At 39.6% G+C, this 26,358-nt stretch overlaps 1 protein-coding gene across 3 annotated transcripts; it reads right to left on the reverse strand.

Annotated features, from left to right (window-relative positions):
• Positions 1-1,430: 1,430 nt before the first annotated feature.
• LOC145440939 (EGF-like repeat and discoidin I-like domain-containing protein 3) lies at positions 1,431-26,358 on the reverse strand. Of its 3 annotated transcripts, none has more exons than XM_080318723.1 (8): positions 26,131-26,358; positions 21,994-22,122; positions 21,177-21,272; positions 17,845-17,940; positions 12,285-12,314; positions 8,990-9,118; positions 8,765-8,931; positions 1,431-1,704 (listed from the first exon to the last, which is right to left on the reverse strand). In XM_080318723.1, the coding sequence occupies exons 1-8, from the start codon at positions 26,270-26,272 to the stop codon at positions 1,567-1,569; spliced, it is 927 nt and encodes a 308-aa protein (XP_080174849.1). In that variant the 5' UTR covers positions 26,273-26,358; the 3' UTR covers positions 1,431-1,566. The 3 variants fall into 3 exon arrangements, with proteins under 3 accessions (XP_080174849.1, XP_080174850.1, XP_080174851.1); XM_080318724.1 differs by having other exon boundaries at positions 26,134-26,357; XM_080318725.1 differs by lacking the exon at positions 21,177-21,272.

A 26,358-nucleotide genomic window follows, 5' to 3' on the forward strand; every position in this document is an offset into this window, starting at 1 on the left:
TAGGACAATTAGGTATTTGGCGGGCCGGATTGCTAAATCGATACATCATTTGCCCATTTATCCACATATACATGGAATGAATCGTACTAAATGAATGTATTTTAACGAAAGCAATATCACTTCAAAGCCATTTCTCGCCGATAATGACGAACACAATGTGGACTTGAGAACAGCATTGTCATAGAGGCGCCACCATACCTGCTTCTCTCTGATCAACTAACACAAGGTGCAATCTTTAATAAGAAGGCGTTCGATAAGCGCGGTACCCCAAATTTACAACCAAAATACAAATACATTAGGGTTGGGTACATGGTAAATGCCGATGATGCAAGTCTTCTTGCTTCGACAACTTATACAAGTTGCCCGCCCCTGGCCTAAGACGATATAGGTTTCCCAGTTTCGTCCTAAATTAGGCTACCCTAAATTAACACAATTTAATTCAATTCTAAAACTGATCAAATTTAGCATGGCAGGACAGAACGACGCCGTGCTCTCTTCATCATTAGTATTAGTCTCAGTGCAACTTACCTTGAAATAAATTGATGTCCTGTTCAATGTTTTTTCGGGAAATTTGTCAGAAATGTAAAAGACTCCACAACTTGAATGCGGATTCAAACTTAGCGTAAGATATACCATATGTATACTATGCTACAATGCTACTATACTACTATACTATCTGCTCTTTTTGACATGACGATAAGTGCAGGGGGGTCAGCGGCAATGTTCCCTCTAAGCTGCGCACGTGCGCAAATACGCAGTGCCGACGGGGTCTCTGCGCACTGAAAATGTAAGTTGCGCACAAATCCGAAGTCATGACTCTTTTCAGTCGTTACGCACTGTTGTCCAAGTGTCTGCGCAGTGACTTGGTGATTGTGCGCAGACTCGTCAAAATTAGAGGGAATATAGGTCAGGGGGCTCAATTTTTTGACCATCGCCAAGGGGAGCACATGTCAAAAAAGGTTGATAATCGCTGCTATAGAGTTTCATCATTACAAACCAACTTTGGCTTATAATAGCGATCAATTCAACCAGTGTGCTTGGTGCAAACACTGTTTTAAGTTCCGCGGTAACTGCAGGCTTCCTCAAATTGAATCATAGTTCATAATCAAGTTCCTTTCCAATTTTAATCGCAACCAGGTCTCTTAGAATGTAGCTCAACTTTATATCGTCGTAACCCTGTTACTATTCGATCTTACTTGATTTTAAATTGGTTTCTATCAACTACTGTCCGGTGTCCCGATGCCAATTTTGGTAGATAGAAAATATTGAAAATAATGATTAGATTCTAACAAAATTCCCGGAATATGATTCCAATCGAATGTGATTCGATTCACTCCATCCCTATAGAACAGAGTGTATAGCGTTCGACTTTGCCTTCAATATCACTAACAAAACTGCATACAGAAGACACAAGTCAGGAAATGCCCAAGAACTGTATTATTGTATATTAATATATATAAGTTAGAACAAAGAGAGCAAACATGTCGGTCGATATAGTTATAGTCTGTAGTGATTAGCTTCTACGTAATATATATGATGTATCGAATCCTTAATTCTGTAGATCCCTCAACAATGTCTCATCTCTATTCTCATGCTTATGTGATAGTAAAATGTCACCGGGTGAATACGTACATATCTGGCGTTGATGGGTGAAGACAGTTCGTTATCAACGATGGTGTTTTGGTCCGAATTTGCGGAGAATATCTGAATCCAGAATACATAATTGCATTAACAATACTGTGGCTTGGATACTGTGAAAATTGGACACAGAGACGAAAAAACTGTTGACAATACACCACAGGCATCACCTAAAATTTGTTTCGCAAAGACTGTACACATCAACAGAAAAAAGGTGGTCGATGACTACAAGAAATTGAACAAACTTTCTTAACAGAAATCATCGTCACATTACATCCACAACAGCGATAACATTTACTACAAACTCATTGCACACGAAGACAAATTGCCCAAAACAAAATCTCTGAGCTATCGATACAAGTACGCCAGAGAAGTCAACATGAAAACAACTAACCTGTACACAAATTCAAGTTTATTCATCAAAATTTCATGACTTTAAAACATCACAAGACTGCAATACAATGAGTGATAGGAAGATGCCGAAACGACTTGGAGTAGTCTTAAGATCAGACACCTACTTGTGCGTAGGCTATGTAAAGAGGAAGCATGCACATTGCACACTGAATGAGAGTAAAAGAAGATGATAGTGGCAAGTCTTTAAATCCGGTGGCAAGTGACGGAAGGAGAGATCGATATGTCAGGCCGTAGTCCGGCTGACTAGTATTCATTCAGCAGAAATTGCTTGTAATTTGACTTGAATTTGGACATGCTCGACGACTGCCGGAGAGCCGGCGAGATACTATTCCACACTTAAGGTCCGGCATATTTGATAGAGCGATGATCTTTTTTGTCAGCCATATGATAGTTGGACGACGTGGCCGCGCGTGTGTCGTAGCCTACTTATGCACTTTTGATACCGAGGTAAATAAGTCATTGAAGTTTTCGGGGCAGTGGCCGCAGTGGAACTGATACATAAAGTTTGCAATTTCTAGTTTCCGCATATCATTTATGTTTAGGACACCGAATTTTTGGAGCAGTGATTTGCTGGACACACATCCTGGTCCCTTTGGGGCCCTGGCTATAATACGGATGACCTGGTGTTGTAGTTTTTGTAGCGGCTTACGGGCAGTTTTACTGGCAGCCACCCAACAGATGATGCCATATTGTAACTTCGATAGGAAAAATGATAAAGAGTATCAGAAGGACCCAGACTGGCATTTAGTCTCTAAAGCTGCAGAAAACTACTGAAAATACTACTGACAACACTGCTGCCAAACCCACAACATTATCAGAAGCAGCACCAGTTCAATACAAAAATGCAACACTCAAAATGAGAGAAGCGATATGGGAGTTGATGCCTCTTCATGGACAGCACAACAAGTTAGCTTCACAGCCCCATGTAGACTAGCTTTCATGGACCTGGCTATCCCGCTCTGACCTGAAACCGACAAGCGAAGGATTCATTTTCGCAGCACAAGACCTATCGCTTCCTACAAAATACTATCGCAAAAGAATTCTGAAGCAAAACACGGACGGCAAATGCAGATTGTGCCACAACCAAAAAGAAACTGTAACACATCTCATGTCCAGCTGTGGTGTACTTGCAGCTACCGAATACACATGGAGACACAAAAGGATTGGTCACTACATTTATCTTGAAATATGCAAACATTTTAACATCACCACTTAGACAAAAAATTGGAATGATTACAGCCCAGCACCAGTGACAGAAATCGACCAAGTAAAAATTCTGTCGGATGTAACAGTTATACCTGACGGGGAAATCAGGAGCATGATAATCAAACTAAAAAAGAAAAGACAATACTTATTCATTGAACTGGCCGTCCCAGCTGATCAAAGCATACTACAAAAAGAATCAGAAAAACAATCGAAATACGCAGACCTTTAAATGGAATGTGAGAAAATTTGGCGATGATAAATAAACATTGTACCGATCGTCATTGGCGCTACAGGAGTTGTAAGTAGAAAACTCATGGGACATAACCAACGGATTCTGGAAAACGTTCGATTACACATGAACCAAAAGATCACGTTATTGGGCACTGTGCATATTCTTCGGAAGGCCTTGAATGCAGCACTGGACTAAAATTACACTTGTGCGCGTGAATCACAGAATAATTTCTGTAATTTCTACTCTTCATTTTCAATCATCTCTACCTCTGCTCTGCAACCCTTGCCAATTATTCATCTACCGCATTTCTGTAATCTGACCTCTTCATATATTGCATAGGAATAACAATTTGACTGTATTACTGAAATTTTAAAAATTTACTCCAATCTCGCCTTTATCCTGCTCCGGCGTATGTGTGTATTTATCAGTTTCACTGCGAAGAAAGAATTTAATAATACTGTGGATAACGAATATTATCATAATTTTGAGGGGATATCGAGAGGTATGATGTAATATTTGAAATCGTATTTAGAGAATAACAAGCCAAGAAACCACGCTACACATGCACTGCCTCACCGGGGCTGGGCAAATTCTAGTGTCTGAGTGATTCGATTCTGAATCGAGCATTAGTCTTCGAGTGGAATCGATTATTCGAAGATAATAATTTTGAGTAAAGTTCAAATATGTACCTTTCATGCGACATCAAAGAATATAATTCCAGTTATATATCATCACATTGAGGATTACTTGCTAATATTGCGACCACATCTATTCCATTGCGCTTTGCGACAATGCTGTGGTTGATCACGTCAATCACGACTTCACAAAAGTTTTTTTTCCGATGACTTGCGTAATTCTTTACTGCATGTCTCGTATGCTGCGATGCGACCAATCGAAGTTTACAGCTTTGCGTGGTAAAAAAGCGAATCGAAACTATATTTCATGTTGATAAACAACTCGTATTGACAAGACACGTATAGTTCCAGTACTAGGATATTTCTTTTCTCACTACTCGACTGGAACTAGGGTTACATTTAAAACGAAAAAAAATTTAACTTAAACATGTTTAAAACGAGGTCCTTGCTTAAAACATGTTTTTTAAGCCATCATGTCACGGAAATTAAATTGTGACGTCATAGTGCATCGACATTGATAATTGAATATATACAATAAATATAGCTCCTTTGACGAAATATCTGTATACTGTTGTTGTTAAACCGACTATTTTGAGGGTTCCAAGCATCCCATATCGATATACGTCGGCTATATCGGGTGGTAATTGACCGTAGGCTCATACAACATGTCTTTTCGGAAAGTATTTACTAAATTATGGCATAATTTTACAACTTAAGAAACACAATTTTGTTTAAAACACTGTTGAAAGCAGGGGACTTCAACTGAAAACGGGTCGCGGGCAATGTTCCGGCTAAGCTGCGCACGTGCGCAAATGTGCAGTGCTGAAACGGTCTCTGCGCATAGAAAATCTAAGCTGCGCACAAAAAATCCGAAGTGCTGTTTTTTTTAGTCGTTGCGCACTGTTGTCTAATGGACCACGCATGCGCGCAGACTCGTGAAAAATTCGATGGAACATTGCCAGGGCGAAATAGTGTAATCACTGAAGTCTGAAACCGAGGTACAAGTGCGGCCCACAAAGGTAAATATTGCGCTCCGTAAAGAAATGAGAACTTACAATAACGTGCACCTCACAGAAGAGATTTCTTTTAGTATGGTCTGGTACGCTTGAGCGACACTGATATCATTTCAATAGCGAATTATTTTCTGGGAATGGCGAAATACCATGGTTTAACATGGTAGCATGAACATTGCGTAACATTTACTCAGGACCGTAACTGCCGCACCCCAAACGCACCAATTGGAGGGGCCGAGCTCGAAGGGGGCCCAAAATTATTCCGTTAAATAACATAAATCAATCATGCTGTATTTTTTTGAAATTTTTCAGGAATTTTTTTCGCGCTACGCGCAATTTAATATTGTCACATATCTTGATTATTGAGTATTTCTCAACATTCTCAACAAAAAATATGCATGATTTATTGGAATGAGCACGGGGGCGTCGGCCATTAGGGGAGACCGGGGACAATTGTAACACTTTTTGTATTTTCCAACATTACGTGTTTTTCTCGTGGAAATTTCACTTCCAAAGTTTTATATAAAGAAGCCAACAACTTGATAGTTGATATAAAAACTAAATTGGAACTCAATCAATAATCAATCATGGAAATTTCGGGTCGCAAAAATCACTGCTCAAATGTTACAATCGCTCCGTACCCAGGGGCAATTGCACCACCCTTGCGGGGCAATTGTAACAGTGTTATTTATAACTAAACACAAACAAAATGAACAACGAAAACGGAAGCACGAATTGTAATATTGCATGAAACTAAGGGAAGAGACGTTTGAACGCTTCCAGGCTACGCCCCATCGCATTTATGGCATCTGAATGTAATATCACCCTTCGTGTCTTGTTCAAGCTTAATGTGTACAAGAGACACATTCATTCCATCATCTCTTTACACATATTCGGCCTCTTCTAGCAAGGTTCTGTTGTTCAGCGTACATAATGGGTTGGTCATTCGGTCACCTGCGAAACCGACCTGGCTAACATATCTTGGTTGAATGGGCCGATGATAGTATAGCAAAACGAGGACGCAACATTGTGTGGCGTCAAAGCTATAATGAAATTCTTCTGTGCTGTACAAAATTAAAATAAATTGTTCACATCAAATATCAAAATGTAAGTGGGCCATGATCAACGTTAGAGGACGAGAATTCAGTCATGACCATTGAAGTTCGACACACTAAAAGTCGATCAACATGAGAAAGGGTGGTTGAATCACGAAAATAACCGAACCATCAGATTCACATCACCACTATTGTATGGCCGTTTCGACAGATCATCATGTTAGAATTGGTATCGCAAGGTAGTATCTGTTCTGGTGAACTTCTGGCTGTTGCAAGATTATTCTGCAGTAGATGAATGGTAATATCAACATATGAACAAAGACATTCAGAATTGATAACATATTGTAACGGGGCAAAAGTAACAGAGTGTTACGATTGCCCCGACACGCTCGACCATGATTAGTGTCTCAGAATGGTACCTTCCCGGCGATGCAAGTCCTATTCTTTCTGTCATCACGGTAGACTATAGTAACATTGTTCCAGCTACATATATTACGTTGTAACTACTTGAGGTACTATTCGTGTAGACAAATTATTCCAGACCAGAAAAACTTTACTCAAGGGTCAAAAATTTCGTTTTTTGCAAATTATTCCGGGGTTTCGCATCGTAGCTCAACGTAACTCCAGGTATAATAGGAGAGATAACTACTGCATGCGCACTTAAAATATCAAGCTGATTTCTCCATCCTACTAGCGGTGAGGTCGATTGTTACATTTTCCCCTAGTTACATTTGTCCCCGGTCTCCCCTACCGCACCATGACGCTCCAAGACATATGAAGTTAGAGGCTATGTAACATGTGACTCCTCGAAGTGCACCAGAACGATCATCAGCGAGAAAACCTTGGGCGAAAAAGACTGCCCTTGTGCTGACCGAAAACTTCGATATAATACATGCATGTTTAATTGTCCATGTTCAATTGTCCATAGGCGCCTAAATGGCTGGCGCCGAATGTTCCTGTCCTGGCGATCCGAGTCCCACAATAGGGCAAATGCCATATCGAGGGAACATTATTTTCCAGTAAAGAAATACCAATTTGAAATCATGTACGTCTTTTAGTCTACCACGTTTGGGCGATTTCAATATCTTTTGACATAGCTTATAGGAGGTCACGAAATAGCATCATGTAACGAAGTCATTGTACCAACGGGTACGCCCGAAGATGTTTTATTATTATTTAGAGGGCCTATTTATTCCAACACACCTCACTCGATCAGCTTTTCCGGTAAATCTAATTATGTGAGCAGGGAGAGGATAAAAAAATGCAATTCCCGATCATATTGACCTATGCAATGATGAATTACAAATTTTTTTCGCGCTTCGCGCGTTTAGGCGACAGCAACCACTGAAACGGTCACTCAATGTAGATGATAAGTACCGGAAAAGCCTACAGATCGAGGGAGGGTGGTTGCGCACAGTTGTCCAAGGGCCTGCGCAGTGAGTTGGCGTGTTTGCGCAGACTCGTGGAAAATTAGAGGAAACATTGGTCGCGGGCCACTTTCCAAATTTCGTAGCGGCTACTGGCCGCTTGAATTCGATATCAATGTTAACTAGGCAACCACGTTTTGAAACTGTACGTCAGTACAAAGCCTTGATACCTAACTCAGGCGATGGGCATAGTGACCACAAGAGATGTAATATTTTATTATAGGAATACAAATACAAGAAATCATTATCGTCAATTTTATATTATTTTGAACTATGAGCTGTGCACGAAAGCTGGAGGCGCTTTTCAGCGACAAAGGAATCGATATTGGCGCTAGCGAGATACGTTACTAGCTGAAAGATCATCCCCACCTAGAGCGTGATCTTGTGGGGAAGACTTTAGCTATAGTTAGTAGTTCTCAAACTTTTTAGACGCCTTTGTGATACTGAAAAATTGTCTAAAAAATCTCAAAAGGCAACCAGAATGTCGGTAATCCCAACGGATAGTGTGATGTCATGGAAGGTTTTGACTGTTGATGAGGGAATTCCATATTATGAATCCTTACTATACACGAAATTTGAATTCGATCCGAATCGCGCCGAAAAAAAATTTCAGTTTACCGCAGCTCCGCGTCCCCTTCAGATGCTTTCACACTCCTACAAGGGAATATGCCCAGCCCATTCATATCAGCTGATAATTCTCCATCCATGGAATGCTGTTGCCATTGCCAAAGCCGTTTTAGCTAGTGACGAACAGTGATGTTGGGCACAGGAGAATAGCTTATCGTGAAGCAACAACAGAATGTTGAAACTGTAGTCCATTTCAGCATCTCAAAATGGTTTTCTAAGCTTTCTTCCGAAATCTAAAATCAAGTCGCCGCCGCAAAATATGACCTCGAGGGCCGCGTATTGGTGACCCATGGTTTAAAACATGTTTTCAGCAAAGTGTTTTAAATACCGTTTGTTTTAAATACAACCCTATCTGGAACCATTAGTAATACTATTACTCGATCCAGAATAGTGTGCTCGAATCATTGCGCCCATCCCTTCTGCTACATATGCATTTCTCAAAGCACATGGTCGTAAGTAATACCCGGATAGCGGAGTACAAGAACGGAGTCGATTATGTATTGCCTACGATACCCACTGTAACGTTCTCCAATTCCATGTAATTTTCCATCTCCGAAGTGGCATTTCCATACGATACGCGATAACTCGTGACCCAGCCTTTAAAATCTCCTCTTCCCCGGGTTATAATTCCAGAAATTTTCATGGGAGCCAGGTAGTCTACCTGTATCCACTCGTTTTCGGTATCTAGACAGACATCTGAGTAGTACGAAGTGGCTTCGGTTCGACATTGATTCTATCTCACTCGTGCTTGCGCACCAAGCTTTTACGGCGTTGAGAGGCGCCTGCGAAAGGGGACAGGAATCATGCACGGTAGAGGCGGATATCTGTGAAGTACTGATCATACCGGTGGAAAGTCCTACGTAGCACAGCGCTGTTAGAGAAAATATATACTGCTGACCACGCGTTCCAAAACATCCATATGATGAGGATTTGTGAAATATTATCTACGCTATTCATCTCGTACTTGGTGCAAAAGACCTAATCGGTATTATAATAATATTCTGATGAGGATTGAGCAAAGGGAGAACAAACGCAATTTGTAATTTTGACGTGTTGATGTTTTCATCCACACTTTTCAGTTTGCATATTGTCGCCATGATATAGAGAGTTAGTCACTAATCAGAATGGTCTCAAATAAGAACAAATTACAATAAGAAACTTTATTACAGTTCAATAACGCTAAAAACTTCGTGTGCCCTACAATAAATGTTTCATATAGACCGTTTTTCTTCATCGAGGCTTGTTCACCGGAAGGAAATAACAGACCTATCATTTCGTATACCTGCAATCCACGTTGTGAAGTTTGGTTAACCCACAAAGGCAAAACAAAGTTATCTATAGTCAACGGCATAACCATTGCAACAATGCCTATTAGTCATTGTGTGATTTAATCATCTCTCACTTTTTTCTTGGTGTGTCTTCAAAACGCTTTCTACTCACATGGATTAGGGTGGAGTTAAAAATTAAAATTTTTGAATTTTAAAAAAGGGTCTTGATATGTGGTGCCAAATAGCATATGAATTCTATCAAAATTTTAGGTTCGTACACCCTCTAGTGGTCGTGCAATTTCACCGAACGAGTCTAAAATAGCTAATTTCGCCATGTCTTGATTATCGCTTTCAATAGAAAGCCAGTTTTGGGCCTAAAAGATGCAGAAGCAACATGTTTCTATCTCACTTCCATAGAACTTACTCTTAAAAATGAACAGAAAAAGTTACAAGGAAATTATCTAAGAATTACCGACTTTATAGGTAAAATTTAGTACGGAATCAGTAGGTAGGATGCCAAAAGCGCGTAGTGATTGATCTTTTAACGGAGCAACATACCCCATCAATTACAACTACTTTTCAAAACTTGCTCAAACAAATGAAGCCCCCTCCAAGTATTAATAGGGCGCCGGCATCGAATAGTGACTTCTCAAACTGCATTTAAAACGGTGTCCATCGGTAGTGTGACCTCGCAATATCGATAAGTTTAAAACAGTGAGCATCAAGAGACTTCATATCAATATGCTGTCGTAGAGTTTGTATCACATTCATCACAAGGCTCCGGAATGAAAAGACAAAAATTGGAAATCCATATTCAAAACAGAAAACTTTTGTAGGGGTAGCACAGAGTATCGCTCTGTAGAAACATTGAAATCATGTTTAGTATTAAAAGGTTTCATATGCTTTCGAGACTTCAGTTTTTGTCTGATGAGGCCATTTCTATGTTCAAATTCTAAAACATGGGCAGATGCTTCAGTAACCACTTTCAAATGTCTTTACACTGGCTGGTTGTGACAAGGATGACTGAGCCTTAATGGTGATGCCCTTGGGTTTTCCACATCGACATCTGACAAGGTAGGCGGCTGTTCAATATCTTTTAGGTTTAAGTTGACAATTTGGTGGAAAAAATTAGCTTCGATCTTGATAACTGGAATTTGGAAGAATCTGATGCTGATGTCAATGCTGCTGCCGTATTTTAGGTTTGGTGTCATTTATATATCCTCCTTCAAGGTCATAATTGGAATTTGGTATGGTGTGGTTAAGTGGTTGATCTGTGCATAACTGTAATCTTGTTAACTGCAATTCTTCGGACGTTTTCCTCCTCGTCACTAAAGCATCCCAAGCAAAACATTTTCCGGGTGTTCGAAATAGGCATTTTTTTGCAGCAAAGATAGTGCAAGGGAGTGAATTCATGTATCAGTCAGCTTTGTGACACGGGAAACTGTATTGCGGAAATTTAAAGCACCATAAACAATGGAATTATGCATTTTCATTTCAAACCATGACGGCAACTAGACCTCCATGCAGAATTGAGCAAGACAGTTCAGATTTCTCGATGGATGACACTGTCCCACATCTAGTACCATAAAAATTTGGCATGCCAGAGTCCACCATATTTAATGAACGATCTGTCCAGCCTCTCAATATTGCAGATCTGGCTATAGACGACTTTGAAGGAGAATACATAAATGAAACCTATTACAAAAGCAGCAACATTAACACCAGCATCAGATTATTCCAAATTCCAGGTATCAACATCAAGGCCTAATCTTTCCATCAAATTGTCAACTTAAACCCTTAAAAATATTAAACAGCCACGTGCATCGCAATCAAGACCTTGTCTGATCACGAGCTGGAAAACCTAACATAATCAGCATTAAGGCTCAGTCATCCTTGCCACAACCAGGCAGTGGAAAGACATGTGAAAGTGGTGACATAAGCATCTGCTCAATGTTTCAGGATTTAAACGTAGATATGGCCTCATTAGAAAAAAAAACTGAAGTCATGAAAGCAGATAAAATCTTTCAATACTAAACATGATTTTAATGTTTGTGCACAGTGATACTCGTGTGATACTGATACAAATTTTTTCTGTTTCCAGTGTAGAATTGAGATTTGTGTTTTGAATGTGGAATTCCAATTTTGTGTTTTCAGTCAGGAGCTTTGTGATAAATATGATACAAACCCGACCACAGCATGTTGGTAAGAAATCTCTTGATGGTCGCTGTTATAAACTTACCGATATCGCGAGGCCGCACTACCGATGGACACCGTTTTAAATACAGTTTTAGCAGTCACTATTTGATGCCCGAGCCCTATTATTACTTGGAGGGGGTTTAATTTGTTTCAGCAAGTTTTGAAAAGTAGTTCTAACTGATAGGGTTTGCTGCTCAGTCATAAGATCAATCACTACACGCTTTTGACATCCTACCCAGGTATTCAGTTCTTAATGTTACCTATAAAAACAGTAATTTGCTTGTAACTTCTTTTCTGTTCATTTTTAAGAGTAAGTTCCATGGAAGTCAGATAGAAACATGTAGCTTCTACAGCTTTTAACCCCAAAACTAGCTTTCTAGTGTAAGTGATTATCAAGACATGGCACAATTAGCTATTTACGAGTCGTTCGGTGCAATTGCGCGACCACTAGAGGGTGTAAGAACCCAAAATTATGCTAGAATTAAATTATTTGTTATTTGGCACCACATATCAAGACCTTTTTTTAAATTCAAATCTTTTTTATTTTTTACTCCACTCCAATAGCGATCAAACCTGTAGATCGTTGTACTGTATCCTTGAATTCTGTAAAACAAAGATTTTCAAAGTAATATGTAGCCTAGTGCAGTTTGTCTAAACCAGAGGTTTCAAACTCAAATGTGCTCGCGGGCCAATTCCCTAGTTTCGATGACGCCGCTGGCCGCACCGCCAATAATAGGTGTATTCGATGTATAATTACCAAGTAGGCTTAATTTCACGGGACCTTCCAGACTGGCATTCCACAAACATCGTGAAAATGTAATTTACTATTGTATTAGTCACGCTTGGCACGTAAAAAAATCACATTTTCAAAAAATTAAATAAAATTGTTTTTTTTTGCCCGGCATAATTTGTCAAAATATTGAGTTATAGACACCATGCTAGAGGAAAAATCCATCATTACATGCCAAACCGATGTCGCGTTATAATATTGAAGCTAGTGGACATTTGACGTGCCACAATTATATGTAGAATATTCTACAATTTACCAAATATTGATCTGATATCAGAGCATTTGAGCAGTATAGCGCGCCTGATCGGGATGTCTAATATAGTCCGTCCTGATAAGTGGGCTATTGTTCATGTCAATGCCAAAGTCAAATTAAATCAGCTTTAGGTTTGCTTTTAACGGGAACCGATCATTGATCAATAACAACTTGAATATAATAACCCTTGTGTCACAGTAATAACAATGTTTCTTAACCTTTTTAGCGATCGTACCACTTTTGCTTTTGAAAAGAATTCTCGTACCCTATGTCCATTTTCAACACAATTTCTGATGGTACCTACATTAAAATCAAAACGCCTATAATCATAAAATCGCGCGTAGCGCGAAGAATATTTTCACTTGTATAAATTAGCCCTGAAAATTTTTCACTTTTGGTTGGTTTGCAAAATAATTTCAATTTCTAGATAGCATATAGGCCTATAATAACACAATGCATCTCGCACCCCCTGATGTGGTGCTTGGTACCCCGAAGGTGTCCACAGACCCCGCGTTAAGAATACCTAGAATAGAAATGTCCAATCACCGAAGAATCCATTGGTGTTACGGCTGTGGACCGTCACCGGCGATAAAAACATGGATGAAGAGACAAAAGATCACCCAGGATGTATAACTAACTACACATAACGGGGCAACCGAATGGCAATGGATTCCATGTTGACTTGATTAGATAGCTATATACGCTACGCAACGCAAGCAACAACCTTTTGATATATCAGGTTACTATTTCCCATGGCACTTTAATAGTTGGTTGCATCCGTGGTCGTCCCAATAAGTCATGGCGTTCCCAGTCACAAGTCCTCTGATTATAACGTTTAACTAAACTCGAGTCATTTTTATTTTGTAAACCATGCAGTCAGTCCGAATTCGAATAATTTTACGAACGGTTGCGCCCAAGTCCAAATCCTAGTTTTCAGTAACGAATAATCAGCGGGTCGTGTGTTATCATCACGAACTAGAAATGTGACATAATAGCTGATCTTCTATCGCATAATAGTTTTTGATAGTTTGTTTATTGAACAGTATTCGGCACTTATCGCCTATTTGGTCATTTGTGCCCAGAACATGAATGTTGTAAAGTTCGTTGGTCTTTTTCACTTTTGTACGCTTCGCGGACGACTTCCAGTCTCGCACGCATTCACCATCTTTCATTCTCTCTCGTCCATGCGTCCACTTCAGTATCTGTTGCTGTCGATTATGGAAAGCTCGACTTCACTTTATCCGTCTGGGCTTTTCGTACGACACCGCTCAAGCAGTCAGGTCGGCGATGAAGCTTTTGAGAGTGATGGTGATATTGAAGTTTGATGAGATTTCCGGTTTTTGAAGTAGTTATGGAGTGAACTCTAGGTTCTCAAATCGATCAAAGATATGTGGCGGTTGAATAAATTGTCGAGTACTTAAAAATCAAAAATGCCGTTGCGGGCCGCATGTGGCCTGGGGGCCGCGTGTTTGAGACCTCTTGTCTAAACCGTTCAATGGGGGCCAATAGGATCATTTTGAGTTGGGAAAGTGGTGGCTCCTAACCAGATGGAGTAGAAAGGGGACGATGAGAAAGTTGGCGTTGCAAGGCTCTCGAAAGTGTTTGGTTATAATTGCTTCACCATTTTGATATGCAAATGTGACTTCCTGATACAAGTTGTTTTTGTGGGAGGCTTCGTGAGAATAGATAAGTGTAGCTAGTTATGAGCCCTACTGGGACCGGAAAATGTAATAACAAGCTAGACCAGTGACTCCCAACCTTTTTCGACTCTTTACCACTTTATCAATCTCGACAAATTTTAGCCCCCATGTTTACGGACACGGAAGAGAATACATATAATCGGGAAATTTATTCGCCTAACTCCGATCGCTGGTGAATTGTCTAAAAAATACATTTTTCAGAAGTGCTAGGTGTTCGGATAATCGGTTTCCTTGTCTACTTTCCGTCGAGTTGACCTTCGCGTCGTACACAGAATAATCAATCTTCAAGTGCAGTTTTTGCGTATTACTTGAATAATCTCACTTAACGATGTAAAGTTTATGCGCCGCATGGCCTCCCTTGGTATTTTCGCCACCTTGTTCTTCAAATTCACCCACTGGGGGATATATCAGCCACATTAGGAACCCCTGGGACATACAGTTGCACTCAAAAACCAAACAGATACCGCGATTTTGGTATTAGCCTTGCTCAACGGTTCTCAACCTTTTTTGACACGCGCCCCCCTTGGAGATGGTCAAAAAAATCGCGCCCCCTGACCCCCCTTGCATATATCGTCATGTCAAAAAGAGCATATCATCTAATACAGAGGTGGGCAACGTTTTTGATAATCATGGCCGCATTTCGATTGCTTATGTAGCGTAAGGCCGCATTCCAGGGCATAGCCGCAATGAATGATCTGGACGCAAACTTCCCATGGTAAACTGTCCATATCCATTGCCGATGAACTCCGGACTATTCTACTTTTCACAATGGCCTATTGTACGCACCGAAATCGCGAGTGGCAATGTTATGAATAGTTGCCGGGAGGTGCATATTGTCGCGCGGAGCGCGAAAATTTTTCAGGGCCGCGAACGAATTGTTATTTCCTGCCAATACCCATTCCGGCTCAGATTAAGAAGGGCGCTACTGCATTAAAATCGAAAAATGAAGTCTTGTTGAATTATGCGGAGGGCGAAGAAAATTTCAAGATTAATTAAAATCTCTCGAAAATGCGGGAGTGAATTCGTAATGGCAATTTGCATGTCTACGTCCGCCAACACATTCTAATTGAATTAGGCGTCGACGGCCGCTCAAATTCCCTTCTACGGCCGCAGGCTGCCCACCCCTGAGCTAATATAGTATACATAAGGTATATTTTACGCCAATTTTGAATCTGCATTCCAGTTGTTGAGTCTTTTACATGACAAATTTCTTCAAACTTGTTTGAAAATAACAAAAAAAACATTGAACAAGACATTCGTTAATTAATTTTAAGGTAGGTCACCCTGAGACTAATCCTGATGCTGGTAGTGAGTACAGAGAGCAAGGCGTCGTTCTGTCCTGCCAGGCTAAATTTGATCAGTTTTGGAAATTAACTAATTGTTTTGATTTATAGCCTAATTGAGGGCGAAACCGGGTAACCGATGTTGCATCTAAGTCTGTCTTAGGCAGTGCAGTTCGCAAGCTACTAACAAGCAGTGTTGGGATCAAGTCACTACCTTCGAGTCACGAGTCATTTCGAGTCACTGCACATTTTGACTCGAGTCAAGTCAAGTCAATCGATTTTCGAAAGTGACTCGAGTCAAGTCAAGTCACCCGATTTTTGGAGGTGACTCGAGTCAAGTCGAGTCAAGTCAAGTCAAGTCACGAGTCAAGTCACAATTCAAGTCAAGTTGCCTTTTCGAAGTATGTGACATGATTACATCAAACCATTTTTTAGCTGTCTGAAATGCAGATTGAGTATAGTCATTGATTCTGAACCGATGAACGAATGCAGAGTTAAATATACACGCTGTATCGCTCACATATATGTAGAACTGTTAAACTACGTGGGTAATTGCATAGCCTCAGTGTATAGTTCGTAGCAGAACAGAGAATAGAGAAACGAATTGATAAGATGCAATACAATACCCTCTTACATATTGATTTGATACAATTCGATCCTGCGCCAATGATTGAGAACTAAATAAAATATATTCGCATTCAATAAAAATAAAACAAGAGGCTTGGTTAAGGTAAGAACAGAATTAGACATTTTGCTGTTAAATTATTTTACCATGATTTTATGACAACGTAAGCTGTAAGCTTCGATCACTTCGTTTGCGGTCAATTTATTTGTGAGAGAACAATGGTGGCTCATTAAATCATTGAATTATTGAATGATTGCTCACTCTCACGTGTTACGCCAGCGTTTCGCGAACAATTCGACCATATGCAAGATACAGTGATTTTTATCGACACCGATTACTTGATGACTTGAAATTGACTCGTGAATTTTGTTCCGAGTCACGAGTCAATCCACATTTATGATACGCCGAGTCAAGTCAAGTCAAGTCATTCTAGCAAAGTGACTCGAGTCAAGTCAAGTCATACAAAAAAGGTGACTCGAGTCTTACTCGAGTCAAGTCATGACTCGAGTCATCCCAACACTGCTAACAAGAGCTGCCCAGCGCGACAAGCTTAGGCTACTGTCAAAGCTATGAAGCAATGAATGACTTACACGTGGGAATTGCTCTCTATATCTCCAAAGAATTTCAAACATTTGCTCAAATCAAGTTGAAATCAGACTATACTCCGTTGAGCGCGGTTGCTAGAGTTTGTATTTTGCAAGCTTTCTTGAATATGGAATATATTTCATCTTCATTAATCGTCTTCTCATAATGGACGTGAAACACATGTTCAGACACGTACAATTTATACTGACTTAGTCAATTTTCGCGCCCCCCTGCGAGCCCCCGCGCCCCCCAAGGGGGGCGCGCCCTCCAGGTTGAGAACCCCTGGTCTATAAGTAATAAATTGTGGGTTATATTGCAATAGAATAGGAATATGGGTGAGTCTCAATGCTGAATATAGATGTATTCGAAATGTATATGCACAGTATCGTCGCAGGTTATTCTGATATAGTATGAATTATGCCACGACACTCCAATGTCGGGATCAAGTCCCTTTCTTCGAGTCATGAGTCATCCCGAGTCATTGCACGTTTTGACTCGAATGAAGTCAAGTTAAGCGACTTTTGCAGGTGACTCGAGTCGAGCCAAGTCAAGTCAAGTTGCGAACAAGTGTCGTCGGTTGGCGTGTATCCTGCTACATCGGTGGTCTACTTTTTCTCTACCAACATGGAGTTTATCTTTATTCCTTAGATTTTTATGTATTCTCTGGTAATTCTGTCCATCTGATTTCACAGTGATTCTGTAGTACTGATGATCATGCGGAAAGCCGTTCAGATAGAACAGAAATTAATGAGTTGCGTTGGAAATTAATCTAGTTCTTTGTGTTTTAGTTAATTCGTTACGGATTTTTAAAGTTATAGTTAGTTCTAATTCTGGTTTTGAGTTTTGAAATTCCAGTAGTTTGTGCAAGTCTGAAGCAATGATATGCACTATACGTACCGTTCAACATGTTGATAAGCTTCGCCTCCGTTACTCTTGTCTCATTTTTCAATTCTTCTATCAGCTTCAAGTTCGTCGACTGCTGATCATTTTGCTCTTTCCGAAACAATTTGAATTGCCAAAAATATAATCGCAATATGAAGGAACATGCAATGTATTCCCAAGTACCATAGCGGGATACGTGTTTTTTGAAAATGGCGGTATCGATAAGAGCAGTGGTTCTCAGTTGGGGGTCCGTGAAGCAAATTCAGGGGGTCCGCGAAGCCTCTAAATTTGCAAAATGATTATTAACCTAATTTTTTTTTATTATTTTAGCGGAATCACGAAGCAGTTTGTGATTCATTACGGCTAAAAATTCATGACCCGCATAAACAGAATGGCCGTCTTAGATGAAATATTCTACTGTGAAAACTGATTGCCAATATCCTACTGATACAAACATATTGATTTTTGGAGATGTTGGTTGGGGATTGTGGAAAAATAAAATTTGGAGTAGTAAGGTCGAGAAGGGTGACAGGTGACTTCGAAATGTTTTTAAAAATCCATGATCACCTTAGATATACAAAACCGCTATTCCATAATAACTTCAAGGTGAGCTGCTAGATAGAAAAAACTTATAGACTGAACGTTATATGTTCTTTAAAAAATCTGTTTCCCCATTTCGGTGCTACTGCCATATATGTTGGGACCATACTTATAAGGGTATCATTGAAAGCGTTTCCCGTTATTATTACATTCGCCACCACCTATATTTGTGGAATTGTGGAATTTCAAGACATGACCACGTATTAAAGAAATGCAGCTGCAGAATGACCTTTAAAATATTGTAACTCCGGCCAATTTCTACATAAATAGTATGATGTTATTATCTAGAAAAGTCATTTTGTTGCTGTTTAAACAGCCTGTATGGTTGTATTTGCACAAGAAAGATGACGGTTGCACGATAATAAGGCTAAGTTTGAAAAAAAAACGTGGGGGTCCGCGGGGGTCAGTGAGGGTCCACAGGGGGTCCGCGGAGACAAAAAGGTTGAGAACCACTGGATAAGAGGAAATATCGGTATTACAAGATTGTAATTATATAACACTGACTAGCCCAATCGTATATCATGCATCGTTGATATTCCGTTGTGAATTTGCACAGTTTGTGAACAATGTTGTAGCCCACTGCAGATGTGTGCAAACCACCAGTCTATTTAGTTGACAATCAGCTATAGTTATTGCTTTTTTAGTCGTAGTAGTTGCGGATCTTGAGAATTCGGTAGTTCTAATTCTAGTTGTGCATTTAGGAACATTGTTGCTTAACAACTAGAACAACTAGTGTCGTCGTATGGCTATACCGGTGTTCTGCTTTCTGTCCATCAACATGAGTTTATCCCGACCTTGCAGTATGTCCGTCATGTTTGAGATCATGACATACAATAAAATTTCACCGGTGAGTTAATTTATATTGTCGGGGCGCGTGGATATGGATGTGACATGAGTGAGCTTGATATGGTTCTGCCAATCTTCAAGACTGGATGAATTCCTTCCTCATATACCAGCTATGACCTATTTGATTCATTGATGCATTCATTCGCGCGGTTAGAGAATAGAGGCTGTCGCACTGAGCAGCACAACAAATCTCGCTCGTAAGTGATAGGTGAAAGGATATCCGGATTGGGGATTTGTGAAGAAAAGCCCACCATAAGTATGGTTCATCGTCCAATGCAGGGGGAGCTAAAACCAACGGTTTTAGTGGATGACGAAGTGCTGTTTCATTGCTGACTAGAGCTACACTTTTATTGTATTGTCTAAATTTTAATTTTACAGGACGGGATATAGCCTGTGCATCATGTCTGAATAATTCATACACATTAGAGCAGGGTTGGCCAACCCGTGGCCCGCGGCCCACATGTGGACCGCAAGAAAGTTTTGAGTGGCCCGCGAGGTAATTTCCGAAATTAGTAATAAAATACAAAATGGATTGCACAGATTGTAAACTTGTAAGGTCAATCAAAAATTTGATTAGTCTTGCCGCAACGCTTGAGATGTGATGACCAAAAAATCAGTTCCGACGTATTGGCAGATCCACGAGCCAGTCACAATTTGGTAGATCTTCGTACACTACAATAATGCAAAATAATTTGAGATAGATTTATCAAAAGTAAAGATTTTCATCACGTTTCGCGCAACATGTTGTCACTGGATTTCTTGCTTTAATTATTGTAACCCCTGTGTGTAAATGAAAGAACGTCTAATGTATCAGATTGAGTCTAATTTCATTTGCGATTACGAGACAAAGTGTCGTTCAACATATACGACCTTGGGTTTGCGCTAGCAGAAAGACCGTCGACGATGAAACCTATATAGGCACAAAATGATTGATGCATGTTGGTCGAAGCTTGCGATATCGATATGACCAGGCGACGAATAGTCCAGTCCTTGCAAACCACGCCCAGCGATATACAGCAGGCCCGCAATATAGTCAAGTGACAATATTATTGACCTATGAACTTCGAAACATTTTCGCGCTTTGCGCGGATAGTGGCCCGCGTAATAGTTCGTCAATCGAATGTGGCCCTTTGGCCAAAAAGGTTGGCCGGCCCTGCATTAGAGTATCCGTCGCTTGTCTGTGTTATAAAAACTATAACATATGAAAACAGGAAGAATATTTCTAAATGAATACTTCCATGATAATTGCACAGTGAATATTTCAAGATGAGCCACAATGAAACAATTTTGCATGCCATCGTCAACAATATGTTTGCATATGCTTTATGGTTATGTGAAAGTCATTTAATCATGCCATTGTGGCATATAATTTTCGAAATAAATTTGTAGTGCGGATGGAGTTGGAGTCGGAGTCGAAGTTCTGTAAGTAAAATAGTCGGAGTCGGAACCGGAGTCGCAGTCGGTACGTTTATTTACTCTGGAGTCGGGAATGCAGTGGGTCTATTTAATATGTCCGAAGTCGTAGTAGTTTGAAAAATTGACCGACTCCACAGCCTCGGTAACAAGTGTCGTCGTTTGGCGTGTATCTTGCTACATCGGTGTTTCACTTTTTCTCTATCAACATGAGATTATCTTTATTCGTCGGATTTTCGTGTAACATTCTGGTAATTCTGTCCTTCTGATTTCTCAGTAATTTAGTAAAAGGTCTACTGATGATCATGCGGAAATCCGATCAGATAAAACAGAAATTATTGAGTTGCTTTGGAAATGAATTTAGTTCGTTGTGTTTCAGTTAGTTAGTCATGGATTTTCAAAGGTAGTTAGTTCTAGTTCCGATTTCGAGTTTTGAAATTCCAATAGTTTGTAAAAGTATGTAGCAATGATATATGCACTATGCGTACCGTCCACAATGTTTATAAGCTTCCCCTCCGACACTCTTGTCTCCTTTTTCAATTCTTCTATAAGCTTCAAGTTCGTCGACTGCTGATCATTTTGCTCTTTTCGAAACAATATAAATTGCCAGAAATATATTCGTATTATCAAGGAACATGCAATGTATTCCTAAGTAACGACGCGAGATACGTACATTTTAGACCATAGTTGCCTAACAACCAGAACACAAGTGTAGTCGTATCGCGTGGATACGGCGATAACGGTGTTTACTTTCTGTCCCTCAACCTGAGTTTATCCTGACCTTGCAGTGTGCCCTTTATGCTTGTCATCACGTCATACAATAAAATTGCGCCGGTGAGCTAATTTCTATTGTCGTAGGGCGTGGTTATGGATGTGACATGGGTGAGCTTGAGATGGTTCTGCCAATTTTCAAGACTGGAAAATTCCTTCCTCATTTTCAAGTCATGACAAATTTGATTCATTGCTATACACAGAGCGGAATTCTCATGGCACAGCTACATTTGACTTAAGTTGGCCTACATATGTTCTTAGATAATGAACCGATTTCAGAATGATGACTGTTAATACTCTGTTTTGCGTGGCCCCTTTGTATTCATCTTCGGTTCGCCTTCCAGGATTGAGACGAGAGGTCAAACCAGAATATCGATAGCTCGATTTTCACTTCAAAAATTAGTAATATTTATTTATATGTATCGAATAAAATCATGCTGATTTCTTTGGCATATTTAAAGCGTGAAATTAAACAGAGTGTATTGAAAATTCCATAATTCTGCGTGCACGAGTAGCATAATACTGCCCACTTACCAATATCCTGAATGTTTAGTCTTGATATCCAGTAGGCTAGTACACCGAATACTGCCAATGTTACAATGAAAATAACTACCATTACTGAGAAAACAATTCGCAGTTTGCCGTCCATCTTTGTGATGGAAGCTGGAAAGTAAAGAATTCCTTATGCATCAGATTTGCTATGAAAATCCTCCAAAGTTCAAATTAGGCAAAAAATGCTAGACTGCAAAGATCGTTGCTATTGATTAAATCAATGGTCATCAATTTTTTGTTATTTTGCGTCACCCTATATCTATTTTCAGCACTTCAATGAATAGTATAAAATTACCATGAACAGCACGTAAAGTTCATAACCCACGTCAATATAATCGTAATTATACTTAGTTATGCGTAACATTCGTACAAATTTTAACTTAGATCGATATCAATAAAACTGAAAAAAGCATGGGTCGCCTACTCAAAAGGGGTCACGGGCCAATTTCGAATTTCGTACAGTCCACGGGCCGCAAGAATACAATATGGAGACAAAATAGCAGGGCATGGTATGGTTTGGAATGGTATGGAAGTATGGTATAGTATGGAACGAACTTTCGGTATGGAATAAGGAAGAGTGCAAGTATGGTAAGGTATGGAAAATTTGCAAGTATTGCATGGAATATTCTTTCCATACTTCCATACTTTTTCTATACGTTGGCAGTTTTGCCGGAATCATGACAATGACCCTACTTTCGATTTGACAAATTGATTGCGTACCTCAGAAAATCGCTCACTGTATATGTTCAATTGTTCATGTATCAAATTGCGATTTATCACTCACCCACCATGATCGACATATATTTGCAGAAAACGAAGTAGAGCTACGCGCAGCATATGAAGAAAAATAATCTTATTAATGAATATTCAAATCAAATCAAATCAAATCTAAAGATCATAAACACGAACGATATTTAACCGCTAAGGCGTTACAACTGGCATTTCGCTTATCGTAACTTCTACTCCGTAAACTACTGAGGGAGTTTTAAAATCGTAGATTCTGAGAATTTAAAAGTTACGTGAATATTTATATCAATTTGTTGAACTTGGAAATAATTTTCTGCCTTTTGGTAGGTTGATCACCTGATCATCACACAATATCTATTTTATATTACCATCATTGTGATTCTAAAATATGTAGCTTGTCTTGGATCGACGTCCACCCTGGTTTGGAACCAGTGGTGGGATCAATTACAATATTTTAATTCAATTACAATTACAATTACAATTATTCAATTCTAAAAATATCAAATTACAATTACAATTACAATTACGGTTAAATATGTAATTGATTACAATTATAATTACAATTACAATTACTTTTAAACAGGTAATTGATTCAGTACAGAGGTGTTCTTTGACAACCGTAGCGACGTAATTAGCAACGATCTCAAGCTATTCATGTTTCATTCCTGATATGTAGAATACCCTTTAATTGAAAATAACTCGAACTTATTCGAACTATTCCTAATCATGAATACTGAAAACTACAAGCACAGAAAAATGTTTCAAGCGACTGTTAAGAACCAAAGGTTTGAGCGACTAACAGGGAATAGTAGGCTTACCATACGTCCTCTTTTAAGAGGATTTGTCCTCTTTTTTGAAAGTGTCCTCGGAGGACGCCCTTTTGTCCTCTTTTTTGAGATTTTGTCCTCTTTTTTGAAAATTTAGGTCAGATTTAGAGGAAATTGCGAGTGATATGCCGCAAACCAGCGCAGAAGTGAAGCTCCGGCGGGTATTTCGGAGGAAAAAGCGGTGATTTTAGCTCTGAGCGAGAAGAAGACCTTTTTTTTTTTTTTTTTTTAGTCATCCACCCGGCAATGTGGAGAGAAAAACGTTATTTTGAGCTCTGAGCGGAAGTGATGACCTTTTTTTTCTTTCAGTCAACCGATCGCGGAGTGGGGAAAATTTACCGGTTTTTGAGAATTCTTCTACAGTTTTGCATGTCTGAAAAAGTGTCCTCTTTTTACATTTCCAAAATATGGTAAGCCCAAGGAATAGGCTACAGGACAGTCAATGAAATGTAATCAAACGATTAGGCTACTCAGAGCTGAGAAAGGATGATGAAATGTAACTGGTAAGGCGTCAGCGATAAGGTTGATACCGATAAGGTGCGTAAAATTAAAATAAATGCAAAAGGAGATAACCTCCTGATAACTAAGAATTACAATATTTTGGTTCGCATTTATATTTTCACTTGCTCGGAAACTGTTAGATTGCATTCGATGAACATTAGTGTGCGAAAAGTTTCTGGCCAAAGTAAATTTCAATATCTTTTTACATAGCAGATAGGAGGCCACGAAATAGCATCATGTAACGAAGTCATTATACCAACGGGCTTGCCCGAAGATTTTTAATTATTATTTAGCGGCCCTACATTTTCCAAGACACCTCACTCAGCTCTATTACCGGTAAATATGGTTACGTGAACAGAGAGAGGATAAAAAATGATAGCAATATATATGCAATCCTCGATCATATTGACCGATTATATCATGAATTATAAAAATTTTTGCGTGCCTCGCTCGTTTGGCGTTTGGGGGGGGTGGCAATATCAATGTTTTGGGGGGAAGGGATGACGAAGTGCTGTTACGTTCCCGACTGTATGCTATTATATATGTGTGTGCGCGCGGCGTACGAGAGTGGAGCTTACACGTAAGATCGTCGAAGCGATAAGACTTGCATTATCGGCATTTGCGAGCACTCAACCCTAATGAATTGATATCTTGGTAAATTTGAGGTAGCGGGCTTATCGAACATCTTGAAATCCTAATCAAGGATTGCACCTTGTGTTAATTGATCAGAGAGAAGCAGACATGGAGGCGCCTGTTTGCCAATGCTGTTCTCAAATCCACATTGTCTTCGTCATTATCGACGAGAAAAGGCTTTGAAGTGACATTGCTGTCGTTTAAATACATACATTAAATACGATTTATTCCTTGTATATGTGGATAATGAATTCAGCAATCCGGCCCGCCAAGTACCTAATTTTCCTATATCCGGCCCGCCGACTGGAGAAGTTGCCCGTCCCTGGTATGGAAGGTTATGCCTGTTGATGAGAGAATTCTCCAGTGCGAAATTCAGACTATATACACCGAGCAATAACCATATAACGTAGGTGAATCGGGCGAAGCGCGGAAAAGATTTCAGTTCACTGGGGCGTCGCGTCTCGTTCAGATGCTTTCACGCCGCCAAACGGGAGGGGGCACGCCCCCAGTGTGAGAATCACTGGTTTAGCCTATATTGTAATTCACAAAGTTTTCTGTTGCTACTAAAGTATGTGAAACAGGTTAGCGTGACTGAATTATCTAGTTATAACGCAGCACGCATAGATCACCGATGTAAATAGGCTAATTATTACATTTGGTGACTGTTTACTAAGGCCTTATAAGGCCCCTCGTCGTCATCCTGGTTCGTACCGGATTTTCACTGGTGCGACGAATAAAAGATTGATCAGATTATTATTTATGTTGTGATTGTCAGGTTTCCATGAAAATGTAATTGAGATTGTAATTGAGCAAAATTTTGATCAAATTAAAATTACAATTACAATTACACAAAATAGAAATGCTCCAATTACAATTACAATTACAATTACAAATACATTAAAAAATGTAATTAATTTCATTCAGCTCATTACAAATTACAATTGATCCAGCTCTGGGAACCACTGGATTAAATTAATGTATTAGAGTGGTAATTATGACATCCGAAAACAATAATATTCCAACGACTCGGCTTAGCACAGTGGTTCTCAATCTAGGGGGCCTGAAAGCATCTGAAGGGGGCGCGAAGAAGTGGTCAACTGAAAAAAAATCGCGCTCTGCGCGTTTTGCCTTCAATTCACGCGTGTTTCTCTCTATATAGACCGAATTTCATATTTTTGAATTCTCTCATCAACAGTCATAACCTTCCATGCCATCAAACAATCTGTTGGGATTACTAGCATCCCAGTTGGATTTTGTGATATGGCGATAAGGGGGGCGCGAAATTTTTTACTATCATTAAGGAGGCGTGTCTAAAAAATGTTGAGAACCCCTGGCTTGGATAATCACGGACATTAATAGCAGTACCAGATGATCATTTTTTCAGGAAAATTTCAAAAAGAGATAAACATACTACCTTCACTATTCTGAGTTGAAGTTGTATTCGACACTTTCTTGAAATTCGATCGTTGCCTCTCTGGATGTACATCGTCTCGTCGGGAAGATATTTCATCGTCACCAACATATATGTGTTCATTGCTGTAATAAGCCTCCATTTGTATGACAGAACAGAGTATTAGTGCTTATGTCGCTATAGGTGCATCTGTAAATAATCATGACACGGAAGTCGTATATTTGTAAC

Source organism: Botryllus schlosseri, chromosome 6, assembly GCF_051294905.1.
Source record: "Botryllus schlosseri isolate E-star chromosome 6, Bs_hap1, whole genome shotgun sequence".
Taxonomy (NCBI): Eukaryota; Metazoa; Chordata; class Ascidiacea; order Stolidobranchia; family Styelidae; genus Botryllus; species Botryllus schlosseri.